Source organism: Cyprinodon tularosa, unplaced genomic scaffold (assembly GCF_016077235.1).
Source record: "Cyprinodon tularosa strain WSP-4 unplaced genomic scaffold, ASM1607723v1 ctg136, whole genome shotgun sequence".
Classification (NCBI taxonomy): Eukaryota; Metazoa; Chordata; class Actinopteri; order Cyprinodontiformes; family Cyprinodontidae; genus Cyprinodon; species Cyprinodon tularosa.
Window position 1 is genome coordinate 361,387 of NW_024038178.1, and position 14,023 is coordinate 375,409.

The following is a 14,023-nucleotide window of genomic DNA, read 5'->3' on the forward strand; positions in this document are numbered from 1 at the left end:
CTTCTTAAATGTTTGCTTATTTCTCCGCTGGGCCGACTTTCTGAGTTACCAAGGAAACCTACCACACAACTTATGAATCAAGTAGGCTCAATGAAGAATACCCTGCATCCTGTTTTCATCCAAGTCAGAACAAATGTTGAGGCCTTTTAAGAATAATCTCTGCTTGCTTTTAAAACTGTGGCATGTGGTTGTGGTGAAGCTCCGCTAAGTATTATGTCACTTTTATTATCAGATGGAGAATAAGACTCAGCAGTAAGCTCCAGAAAATTAAAATAAATGTTTGCAATAGACAAATAATAACAGCAGGTGCTGGCTTGACCATTTATCCCAAGATGGCTTCCTCTGCACTTTGCTCGCTCGTACTTCTTGTTGCTGTGACTAGAGTCAAGGTCCTTGACCCCCGGCTCACACCGACTCCAGTCTTACCGTTGCGGTGCGGTGGGTGAGGCGCCGCAGTGATTCCAAGTCATTAAAAAGACGTAAACCTCTCTCACCGGCTGCTGAGCTGTCCGGCTGCGGTTACCGAGACACTCCGGCGCTGCAGAAAATTCAGCAAGAAAGCTATCCTTGCGGCATGCCGGAGCTCTCCGCAACAAGCTCTCGCAAATATCACGGCACAAACAGGAAGTTTTCCAATGAGAATAAAAGACTTCCTGTTTTTTTCAAAATAAAACACGTTCGTTTGCATGTATTGTCTGTCATTTCTCTCCGCCTTCCCTCTGTACAACCCATATGACATCACTGCCGCCTGGTGGTAAGACGGGGTCAAAACTTTGTGGCCCCATCACTTGATTCATTTACATTTGGGCCGTGTTATCGCGTGAAGTTACGTGAACTCAAGTGAACTTCTGTTTTCGCGAGTTAAATCTCCGGACCTGTTGCCGGAGCCGCAGAGCCGCACCGCACCGTAGTTAAAAGGGCGGTGTGAGAGGGGGTGTGCGGGAGTTGCGGTCTCCGTCGGCTCGGTAACAGCACCGGAGCCAGTGTGAGCAAGGGGTGATTGTGCAGCAGGATCACAACCAAGTTCAATTGATTAAGATTATTTATACGGCTTGAACAGACGAGATAACATATCCAAATGGTTTGGTCCAAACTGACCCAAATGTAGATTAGAACCAATGGGAATTAGTGTAATAAAACCTTTATAAAGCTGAATTCTACAGTATATGTGAACTTGATATGACTGTTCAATCATGGTGGTGAAGATATTTATCTAGTATAAAAATCATAATTAATGTTTTCCTTCCATTTAAGTGCATTGATAGTGTTGCATTAAAGAGATGGCTCCTATAGTCAACTCACAGGATGACGGTGCAAAACTTTAAATGTAAAAAAGGTATCGGGCCCATTTTTTCTGCCAGACAGAAAAAAATATATAGATTTTTTTAGGTTTTTATGGTACTATTGGCTCATTTATTGTAAAGTGGGCTGACAGGAAAGGTAGTATGAGAGACATGCGGCAAAGGAACACAGGTCGAATTCAAACCCGGGTAGGCTATGTCGAGGACTAAGGCCTCCATACATGGATCGTGCGCACTGCACCACTAAATCTATTTTACCACGTAAGATGACAGAACCCATTGAAAACATTTCATCCCAGCGCTGTGTGTACCAAGCCTGCAACATCATCAGTGACCCCTCACACACCCACCATGGACGGTTCTCCCTGCTGCCCTCTGGGAAGAGGCTTTGCAGCATTTGATGCAGGACCAGCAGGTTCTGCAACAGCCTCTTCCCCACAGTCATCAGACTGTTGATCTGTTGAAAGTCGAATTAAGACACTAATCAGGACTCTGCATCACACTGATAAACATATTTGCACTATATGGCAAATTTTTTTCATAATCCCTTTAAAAAGAACTCAACTCCATGTTTCTACTGCAGTTGGACCATGTGTATTTATTTATTTGTACTGCACTGACCCATTCAGTATATCAGTGCCTTTTGCACCATGTCTTTAAACTGGTTTGCTTTTCGCCTACACTTTTTACATTCTAATAACTGCTGCACTTTATAAATGGAAATGTTCATTTTGCTCATTTTCATTGCTAAGCTGCTCATTCACTGTTGAGAAGCTGTATCCATCGAAATTTCATTTGTCTAAGTTTAAAATGTCCAATTATCTATAGGAGCTTTTACCAATTATGCTACCTAGATGAGGCAAACACCAATGGAAAGCTCTTTTCACATATTCAACAGCGATTCCCATCAGTTGGATGTTGTAAGCATTGCATTTTGTAACATGTGAATGCACACATAAATGGAAAATATTATGCAAGAACAAAAAGAGCCCATAATTCAGTGATTTAAATCACTAAATACTATAAAAAGCATGTTTTGTATTGCCTTGACAATACAAGTCATATAATGAATGCACACACTTTCCTACACAATTGAACATTAGCTAATAGCACCTATGTTGGTTTAGTTATGCTGCATTTTGCATTTAGTTGCCTCTATCTAGAGCCCAAAGCAAACAAAATTTCCTGATTACAGACGGATTTGCAACTCACTTTCAGTTAGACCTGCAGAGAACAAAAATATGGTAGGAGTTGCTCTTTCTGCCCTCTTTTCATTGGTTTTATTGGTGCTTAAAAATAGATCCAAAATAACTAAGGGTCTTGGAATCCCTGTTTGATTCTAAAATCTACTGGATGGTAGAGAAGATGTTTTGCCTCTCTGCTCTGGTTACATAAACTCTGTCACTGAGAAGGCAGAAAGCAGTTCAGCAAAGTTCAACGGCACATTTATGGTGTTTGTTTTGGACAGCGGCCCATGTGGAGACTCATCAGATGACAGATTGTTCTGTTATGCAACTTATTTAAGATCAGTACCAGTCCCTGTGTTGTTCCACATGCGTTTAAAATCACATGTGCATGATAAAGAAGGACTTTGAATTAATGTGGCATTAAACGTTTTCATATCTGTTAAGGTTGGCTCCTTTCTACTAGTAAGATTGTTCACACACAGGACTGTCAGGACAGAAAATAATAAATATAATCTAATCTGGTGATGATGAAGAAGAAAGAATGATCATAAAATGCTGAAAAAAGATATGCCTCAAGGCTTTCGTTGTTATGCAACTGAATATAGTTGGGTTTGAACTTTGATCCTTCTTTAGCTGAAGTCAAAATAGTCCAAAGTATTAGATGGAAACTTAGCAACTCTGCACACTAACTCAGCAGAAATATCCCTTCCGGTGTTCTATTAAAACAATTAGCTAATAGTATCAGCAACAGGAACTTGATTCTTAAAGCTGTCTTACGAGCTAAACTGGTGGTTACTTCTGCTTTGGGTTGGGTTTGTCAGGGCGGAGAGTGACTAACTGCAAATATATATAACTGTTAGCAAATTTGGGGAAATAAAAAAAAAGGGCAACAGGCTTTAAAATAAATTAATCACTTTCTCCAGCAGCATTATAACATTACAATGCTTAAAGTAATCTGCCATTTGAATCCAATTTTAGGAAACATTTGCCTTCAAAAGCTTCACTATCTCACAATATATGGTTTTAGGTTGAATCTTTTTAGTTAACAAACCATGTGGTTAAAAATATAAAGGAATGATCACAGCAACAAAAATGGGGCATCTAAGAAGAGTGACCAGGTCTTTGTGGTAACCAATTCATTAGTTAAATGAAAACTGGTTGTGTAGAATTGGTTCTGTAAAAATACTTTGTCCTACCATCATATAAATGTAAAGTTAGTTAATTAGACTAAGATTGAGGTTACAAAACAGCATACCACATCCCGGTGCACACTAAACTGTGTGCTTGTCAGGATAGAGTTCCAAAACATATGACCTAATCAACACAAAAATGGTTCCCTACATACAGAATCCACCTTCATTTATAACTAACACCTCAGACCTTAATCCTTTAGCGAACCTGTGAAGCAAGCAAGGGATAGGAATCCATCAATAATGGCTGTGGATGGTAGAGTGGAGACCTGTTTAACTCCATAAACAGTAGAGCTGTAAACAAACCTTGTGGTTAATTGTTGATTATTTGGTTATTAGATTAAAACAAGTTCCTTTCAATTGACAGATAATGTCCACTTAGATGGAATTTCCTTTAGCTTTGTAGTACTGCTGCCATCCAGTGTAGGGCCCCGCCGCTCATTCTTAAGAAGAGCCACACTGGTATTGGCAAAAGAATTAAGGAGGCATGCTAGAGCAGAAACATCAATCGATCCACAGTCTAGTCTCTGCACTGGGGGAAAGGATGCAGAATGCACTATATGTAGTTCTGATGTAAAAATAAACACTCGATAAACTCCATAAATTGTCACCTAAATAGCTCCCATTTATCGCTGCTGCATAGCGGAGCAGCAGCTTATATGTTGTGTAAGGAAGGCAAGACGTGATACTAAAGTAAAGGGCATTACACAAAACATTTGCAATTAGCACAGCTGATTGAGAAGGCTTTGCGAGTTAAAGCACTTCATGGAGCCAAGTTTTAACGTTCCCCCAGAACCTCATGTTTCAAAGCACTTCTGATAAAAAAAAAGAATAACTGAACTTTATTGATCTCATTGGAGAAATTTACATCTCCATTGGGAGCAGTGGGCTGCCATCGTGGGGAGCCCGGGGAGCAATCAGGAGCTAAGATATTTGCTCAGAGACCCAGAGTGGCAGTCTGTGGGAGTGGGTTTCGAACTCACCACCTCAGGATTCCAAGCTCTATGTCCTAACCACTAGGCAGCCACTCTCCACTTTTTTTTGTTTTATTAATAGCAAATCATTAAACACTCAAAGCAGCTAGATCACCGTTAGCATCCATCGTCCATCTCATTGAAATAAAGTGGCAAATAGCCTGACAGCATGTGAGAGCGACATACTTCATCTTTATATTCTAGTTTTACATCTATGTACATTAAAAGAAATCATAAGTGGTTGACTTATCTAATTTGGTAACCTAATAGATTTTTGCTCCTAATAAAATAATTTTAATAATTTGTAAGAAAACGGTTGGTTTATTCAGTTGGTATTTAATATACCTGTCTGATTTGTTAAAGCATGATGATGTGCTATTCTTTAACTCAGCATATTGTGAAAAATAATACAATAGCCTTTTACATTATGGAAAGAACCTATTTACAGAAAAAGAAAAAACAAACTATCAATTTACCGTTGGTGAATAAGTAGTGATAAGATCAATAAGAATTCAGAATAATTCAAGTAGTGATACTAGCTCTATGGCCTCTACTGAGGACATTTGAAAGGACTGGAAATAAGCATGTTTTTAGGACTATATAGATTGCTGCATAGAATCTGACAGGATGGCTAAACATGCCAACTTAAAAAAACAAAAAACAGACAGATCTGCTTTTGGCCAACTTGGCTGAGAATCAACAATTTGCCAAAAACAGCCTTTTTTCTTGTGTAAAGCGCTTTAGCCACCCACTTAGCCAATATAATAAATGAATTCATCACCAAAAATAAATAAATGAATTAGTTTATATATAGCAAAACCATTTAGAGGCTGATCCCATTGTTCAGAGCCAACAGAAAGTCGGCGTGCCCAGAGCTGGCTGCTGACAAGCCGTTATCAGCCATGTTCTACAATAATCTGCAACATGTTTAATCTAGATCATTCTATAAAAGCAAAGTCAACATGAGATCCTACAGCTGAAAATTAGTTAGCGTTTTTCTGAGGTCCAGCAATAGCAGCAGAGTTCATGATAAGATACGAGTAGGAGGGTGAGGTGGGTTATCCAGCCAGCGAAACTGATACCGATACTGGCATTTCACATTAACAAGTAATTAATGGTTGGTAAATCCTCGTGACTAAAATGTTCCAAGTTCACTCTAGTCTCATTCCCAGTGTGCAGGGGCTGTGGATGTGTTTCAGGGTCATCATGGCCTCTTCTCGGAGGCGTGAGAGTGCTCTCTCTTTTTCTTTCTGGCCCAGAAGCCTTTCTCCACAGGCAAACACTTGGGACAAAGCCTCTTTCTGCCACTTGGGATCTCTATGGTGACCCACAGCTAGCTCTCAGTGTGGCGGTGGAGTCAGGATGTGGAGCAAAAACTCCCTGAAACTTCCAAGTTTGTTAAAGTTTTTAACCCAAAAAAAGGGAAAAAAGACCAACCTAAGGACCCTTTCTTTCCTGAAGAAAAGTAAAAGCTTCGCTGCCCTGCTTATGTTACACCTAACTCCATTATCATGTGAATGGGGCTATTGTTAAAGCACGAGCAGGGATAGTTGCAGATCATTGTCGGTCATCCCACTCGAGTTTAACCCACTGGTGGGGGTTACGGCTGGTTCCAGTCACCCATATCAAACCCCCACTCACAGTGCGCCAAGTTCCCCATCAGGGAGGGATTCTGCTGAATTTCAACATCATTCCTCACAGCAAACTTCACACTTGGCAAGAAAACCAAGATTAATGGTGCAATCAAATTCAGCAGAAAAGGATGGGGCAGAAAAAGCAGCATTAAGCATTTGAAATAGTCTTTAAAAGTGCAAAATTCATAAAAGGAGTATATGTTTCACTTTTAAGTCCATCTTTTGGTTTGGTAAACACCATGGTGCTTTTAATCAACAAGGCAACTCCAGTTTATACAATAGCTATTAAAAAAAAAAAGCTGATGTTTAAGCCTATGATTTGAATCACTACAAAACATTAGACTGATAATAAATGAAAGAATTAGTAAAAGGAAACAAGGTTTCAATAAATATACTTTTTGACACAAAAAAATATAATAACTGATAGAGTGATTTCCATTAAAGGAATAGTACACCCAAAACATGATTAGCCTTCCTTTTCTACTCACCCCCATGCCACAAAAAACGTGTCAATATTCCTCCATACTGCTCGTCCAATGTATTCCAAGTGTCCTGAGTGGGTAGCATCCAGAATTTACTCGAAACGAAGTCATTTAGAATGTTTTTAGAGCATAAACAGTAGTGTATAGGATTTCCTGAAAGCGCGCACATGCGCGCTCACGACGCTACGGAAGCCGGCAGACCAAACCAGCGCATTCAGCTCGGCAAAGAACTCATGCTCTTCCTCAACACTGAAGTCCTCAGACATTTTTCTTTCGTTGTTTCTTTCTTTGCACAGGTAAACAGCACATTTCTTCTTCTACGCTTGCATTATTGGCGGAGCAGACGCTGAATGCGCACTTTCATCTGGTTTGGTCTGCCGGCTTCCGTAGCGTCGTGAGCGCGCATGTGCGCGCTTTCAGGAAATCCTATACACTACTGTTTATGCTCTAAAAACATTCTAAATGACTTCGTTTCGAGTAAATTCTGGATGCTACCCACTCAGGACACTTGGAATACATTGGACGAGCAGTATGGAGGAATATTCACACGTTTTTTGTGGACTTTTATGGACCTTTCTGTCTCGGTCACCATAGACCTCCATTATTTGAATGTCAGCAGACAGCAAGAAGCCTCCCAGATCTCCAGATGCATTTGAGATATCAAAAAAGTACTCCAGAGTGTTGTTCAGCATGGGGGTGAGTAGAAAAGGAAGGCTAATCATGTTTTGGGTGTACTATTCCTTTAATGAGCGGTGTATTCTGACACCGCAGATAATGATTGTATCATCAAAATATGGTTAAATGTGAGCGTTGGAATTTATGTAAATGTAAAGAAGCCTAAGGGAGCTGTACGATATGCAGAGGTTCAATCATCATAATAATATTAATGTCTGCAATAATGAGACAACAGAGGACTGTTTGAACTTAATATTTCAGATGCTTTGCTTAAAACATTCTGCTCTATTAATTGCCCTTTATGGCCTAACCTGGCCACATCCTACAGTGCAACATTTGAAAACGACGGCTAAAAAGCTGCAAAGTTAGAATAAAAAAAGTGAAAGTACAGACAGCAAGTTAATTGCATCAATATATATAGACTAGGGCAGAACTAATAATGGCAATTAACCAATTATTAATTGAATTGTACACTAATTTGGTAATGTATTCATTGTTAATTAGAGTATGCTGGCTATAAAAAGTGCCACTTTCACAACTGGCATCTCTGACCACTTAAAAGAGGAATTTCCTGGTACAACTTTTTCATGTACGATATAACATCGATCCTGCAACTATAAATATCAGACGTTACTGATATTGAACAGATACGATATTAGCTGAAAAAAAAAAAATACTTGTATGAGTAATTTTGTTGTATGAATGTTAGAAAAGTAGCCTGGGTGCCATTCCGAACTTAGTCCCGCCCACAAGGTTTGAGGTCGGGAAGTTCGGTCTGGCTCTGCTCCATAGTAGCGCGAGTATGATCGCCCACCCTCTGGCGATCCAATCAAATTGTCAGGGCGGGCTTTATACGATGATGGACAGATGATCAACAGTAACGTAATAAACCACGTGACAAAAGCGCGCTTGGGCGACAACAACAATGGCTGCCGCCGGAGAGTTGAGGTGAGTAGATTCTGCTATTAGGTCTGTTCTAGAAGATATCGACAGCAAATTAATTTTAAAAGAGGAACAGAGAAACGCGATCACGGCTCATCTTCTTATTCTAAGCGCGCAACTGCGCGCTTTGATTTTTGTTGACAACAATTATGCGTCGCTTAACATACGTCACGCACTCCGTTGCTCTTATTGTTGTAGATCTATCCAATTGAGTGCAGAGGCATTTTTTTTCCTGGTCCGTTCAAAACACGCCCCATAATCACAGCTCTATGGAGCAGTATCAGACTCATATTCTGACTAGAATTGAGTAGGATTACGTCAGGCTATTAGAAAAGGCTACCGTATATCAAAGTGAAACAGAGAACATTACAGCAACAGGTATGATAACGTCTTAGAAGGGTTGCATCTAATAATTTTTAGCAAATTGATTAATCTGTCAATTATTTTTTTAGGTTCATCGATTCTCAATTGGATAGCAAAAGATTCTTTTTTTTTATATTTTTGATACAATTTCTGCTAGGAGTGGGTTGTTCTGTCAGCTAAAGGCATGTTTTACAGTCTCTATACTCAAGGTAACAATTAATCGATTACTAAACTAGTCTACGATTATTTCAATGATAGATTAATCACAATTAACAGCCCCACATCAGACTCATTATCATTAACCAATGGGTTACTTTTTATTTTTAGGAAGAAGCAGAGCGTTTCTATCAGCTCCCTTATAAGAGATATTTTGGATGCAGGCCTATAGATTTGCATATTCATATTTTGGTTTATACATTATTTCCAAAATCAATGTACAATGACTTTTTTTTGGGTGGTGGGGGTTAAGCTCTATATCATAGAAGAAATTCAATGCATTTAAAAAATTAATAGTTTTTTTTTACATTTATTTTAAGCTAAAAAAATTCTTCTACGAGCATCTCTTTTTAATCTTTTTTTAGATTAAATTAATGAATTGGGAAGTGCCTTGGAGCTAAATAAAAAACTTCTTCTTGCATGTTGGAATTCCAAGTTCAATCCTCTACAAAGAAAAAAAACAACCAGATTAATGTTTGAAGAGTAAATTTAATGAAGCTTAGTGACAGCCAGGGTAACAAGTGTCTTATTGGCATTAATAACCTTATTGTATAACACATACGCCATATTTAGCACACTGCGATGATATTCAGTTAAAATGTCATTTTTGTTGTTAAAATAAATAAAAATATAAATAAACCCCTACTAAAACTGAAACGTTTAACTTATACAGTCGGAGATTTCTCACCAACTGACCTGGAAATCTAATTAGTCTTCCTCACATATTAAGCGTGATAATGAGCAGCTCTAGTGATCACCGTTTTATTTGCACCTCTAACAGTTATTACATAACCAAATCAGTCCCATTAAGTGCTGCAGCGGGTTACAGCAGCATTTAAAAACAAAAATGTTGAATGCTCAATTAGTATTAAAACTTTGTGCACTCAGAAAAATCCTCTAAGTTGTAGATGTTTCTGTTATTTATAGGAAATAAAAACTTTGCTGCACATCATCTGCTGTTATTTCCTATATTTCCAGCTGGCTGCCTAATTATTAAAGTTAAATGATTGGTCTGCTTAAAACATCTCATTGTTTTCTAAATAAAAACAGTTTCTAATTAAAGCTTCTCCACAATGAATCTATTCTGCAGTTCTGTTGCGTAACCTTTAAACCTGGGGCCCAGACTTTGTACCGACGGAAGACGTTTCACAGCCAACAAATCCCTGCCATGTTGTTAACCCTCTCAAAGATTAACCCCTATAAAATGATTCAACCACCAACTACAAAAAAGCTTTAACTTCAAAGACAAAGAATCTGAAAGACACCAGAGTAAAAGAAGATTTAACTTATAAAAGTAGAAATGTCGTTTTTTTTTAGATTTCTTTCTCATTTAACCTCCAGGAACCTTAATGGAAAAAAAAATCTTGGTCAAGCTTAAGGCATGTAAATCAGCTGCACCCGTTTCCTCCCAAATGACCTCAGCTCAGTTCTCTAAAAAAAACAACAACATTCAGATGACTAAAGGGAGCAGATGCTGATGAGAGCTTCAGGTGTGACAGATGATCTCGTCTGACAGGCTAAACCTGACAGGGAATCCTAGACAGGAAGCAAAGGGAATTACACATATCTGGAAAACAAAGACTCTGCTGAGCGGCATGTTTCTGTCAGCAGCTTATCTTCTCTGTAAGCTGCTCCTGAGGTGACTGCTAAATAAGGGTGTGCAAAATAATCGTCAAATCGATGAATCGTGATTCTAATTTTTGTGATCTACTGAATCGATTCTTGAAGGCAAGAATCGATTATAAAAAAAAAAAAAAAATGAACAAATAAAATACATGAATGGTTGGCGCACATCAATCAAACCAAGTGGAATACAACTTCCAGGCCAGCAGATGTCGCTGCGGATGTGTTGGCGCCTGCTGCTTTGTGTCATAAGCATGTCCGGACTGATTATCCTCATTTTGTTATTTTAAATTTGATGAATCCTAAGATCTTTTTGTTGGTGTGTCCATGCCAGTAATAGTAATATTTCTGTCCAGTATTTGTTTTCATGACAACACCTCCAAAAGTAATTTCAATAAATACAGCTATGTATGAATTCAGTTGCTTTCAGTTATGTATCAATTGAAGACACGATCCAGATCACACCCAGCCAGTCAGCCATTGGTAAGGGCTGTATCTTTTTCTTACAGTGTTCAGTGAAAATATCACAATGCATCGCAATATTTCAAGTATCGTGATGCATCGTGATAGAATCGCATCGTGGCATGTGAATCGTGATTCGAATCGAATCGTGACTTCTTTGCCAATACCCACCCCTACTGCTAAACTAGGTATCTGTTCAGATGGCCATCACCAGACCTGTGACTGGTTGCTTTAAATATGTATATAGCACATATGTCACCACAAAGGGGTAAAAAAGGAAAAGCACTACTGTAGGTACTCTCCATGACTTCATGCTTTCACAAGATAGTTTCAGCTTTATTTTAATTTCTTAGCTATCCTGTTTATTTTTTGGGGGTATTTTTGCAGCATTTAGGCACCACTTGACCCCATAACCTTTCCCAGATTGTTTGGGAAGCAACACTTGCTTTGATAACCGGATTGCTGATGTGGTTCAAGCTTAGCATTGGGCTAATAGTTCATGGTTTCTGATTGTAAATCAAATTGTGTTTGATCTGTAGCACCTTTCAAATCAAGCAGCAAAGGTGATTTTTAGCTGCTAAGGTCTCGGTTTTAGCAATGAACTGATAATACTAATAAAACAAATCTTTTTAGCTTATATTTTGCTTGTACTATTTATTTTATTAATAATATTATATTATTAAAGCTGAAAGTTAGACCTAGTTTTCCCTTTGTCATTTTGTATACACAAGTGTAAACAAAAACAAATTTTTTTTTTCATTTCGAACAGCTCTCTTGACTATTTCATTTTTTATAGAGCAGCCTTTAAGCAGCAGTGATAAAAAAAACAGTAATGTAAACATATGACTGTATAGTTACAGTTCTAACATCCAGTTTTTTTATTTCATTTTGTTTTTTTGCTGAAACAGGACTTGAATTGCAGATAAAATACGTATTGTTTATCTTTATATTCATGCTAAATTTTAAACTAACTCCACTTGTATGGTAACATGAATAATAATAATATAATAATTCATGGGCGGCTCTAGACAGGGACCAACGCCCCTGTAGAGCAGATCCTGGCGCCCTGTTATGGCCCCTTTGATAAGAAAATACAGTGAAAATATTGAAGTCTAAGAAAATCTTTTTTGTTTTGGTTTATAAAAATGAATTTCCCTTGATTTGAGCAGGAGGAAAATACAATTTGCCAATGGAATAAGATTATTTATATGTAAAAACAGAAAAATAAACATCTTCTTTCCAGTGCATCATATCTTCTTATCTTGTATGAAAAGAAAATACTCATTCCTTTGTTAGATCATCTTATTTATCTGCTCAAATGAAGGAAAATACACTTATCTTAAGAACGTCTTTACTTATTTAGATCAGTTTTAGCAGTGTGGTACTAAATAAATTTCTTATGAAGACTTGAGCTTATTGACCAATTAAATATTTAATCTTAACAATTCACTTTGACAGTTAGAATTCAGGCAGCTTTGAGTTCCAGCTGTATATTGTTTTTATCCATTAGACCAGAGGTCTGCAACCTTGGAATAGTGATTAACCTTAAATATTAGACAATGTTGTTTTTTTTATTAATTTATTTCCTGTGTTTTTTTTTTTCAGAGAGAAATTGACTTAGAAAGAAAAATGGACTTATATTTAAATTTCTGGAGTGTATGCTTTCAGAACAGGGACCCATACAGGGACCAGTTCAATAGGGGCCCCTGTCAAGAACGTCAATCAAACGTCCCCCTGATAAATATGGTTTAGAACCGCTTCATGATATAATATAATAAGAATAATATAATCTATATTGAAGTGTACCTTGGTGCTGGAGCTGACGCTCCCTGACCTCACAGAGGACCTGTCCCCGTTCTCGCGCGGGACAGGGCTGCCGCTGCTCCGTCTGTCCTCGCGCTCCGAGTCGCTGTCCCCTCCGGGCAGGGGAATCCCCTCCCTCACGTACTCTTTCCGGCACTGCAGGCTGTGTTTGCTCAGCAGCTCTGCCGTTTCGGGGTCCACCACGATAAGCTCCAGAGCCCCGACCGTGGCTCGTATCCTCGCCACCACCTGCTGGTGGCTTTCTCCCTCCACGTTCTCCCCGTTCACGAACATCAGCCGGTCTTTGGCGAGCAGCCCGGCTCTGGAGGCGGGGGAGTCATCCTCAACGAGCCGGATGAACTGCCCGGTTTTGCCCTTCTCTCCGTGCAGGTGGAAGCCGTAACCTTTGGGCCCTTTCTCCAACACGCAAAGCCTGGGTCTAAGTTGAGACATTTTTTGCTTTTTTTTTTTCACCCACAAGCCGAACAAGTTGAGCGTTTCACACAACGACCATAGAGAAAAAGGGACACCTGTTGCACAGAGGCTTCACAAAGGTTATACTTCCGCGCGGGGAAAAGTTTCCTCAGTTCAAAAAGTAGAGCTTTCTTCTTTATAGACTGCCTCTGAGATCCACGCCTCTCTGCTCCGTCCCACCTCCAACCCTGGACTGGACCAGCCCAGTCAGGCTCAACTATTCAAAAAGGGGCGTGATGTTTACAAAATAAAACACCTACAAGAGAATAATCCAAAAATAAAACTTTCAAAACTTCTTAATAAAATAAAGGTTTTGAGTATACCTTTGCTATTTATATTAGATTTATTCATAATTTTTGTCATTTTTTTCCCCAGTTTTTAATTCTTTTGACTACGTAAGAGGATTAGGGCCACTGGGAAAAAAAAAAAGTTAACTGATTTTTAAATTTCAGTTTAATATGGAAAAAAAGTGACTTTTTTCTCAGAATTCTGACTTTTTTCTCAGAATCTCGACTTTTTTCCCATATTAAACTGAAATCAAATTTTAAAATCAGTTAACTTTTGTTATTTTTTCAGTGGCCCTAATCCTCTTTCGTATTCGACAGTTTTTTGTTTTCAATAATTTTTTTCCCCATTTCTCTTTCTTAGATTGAGTTTTATTCATTGCATTCCCTTCAAATTGTGATCTACAGATCAC

General features: G+C 38.6%; 1 protein-coding gene across 1 annotated transcript in view; it reads right to left on the bottom strand.

Moving 5' to 3' along the window:
- Window positions 1-13,510, bottom strand: part of LOC119778616 (Na(+)/H(+) exchange regulatory cofactor NHE-RF1-like) — a 34,123-nt gene extending 20,613 nt beyond the window's left edge. Inside the window, exon 1 of the mRNA XM_038277943.1 lies at window positions 12,856-13,510. Within this exon, the coding sequence (XP_038133871.1) occupies window positions 12,856-13,305 (450 nt within the window). The 5' untranslated portion in view covers window positions 13,306-13,510. The remainder of the gene's footprint in view (window positions 1-12,855) is intronic.
- Window positions 13,511-14,023: the final 513 nt, after the last annotated feature.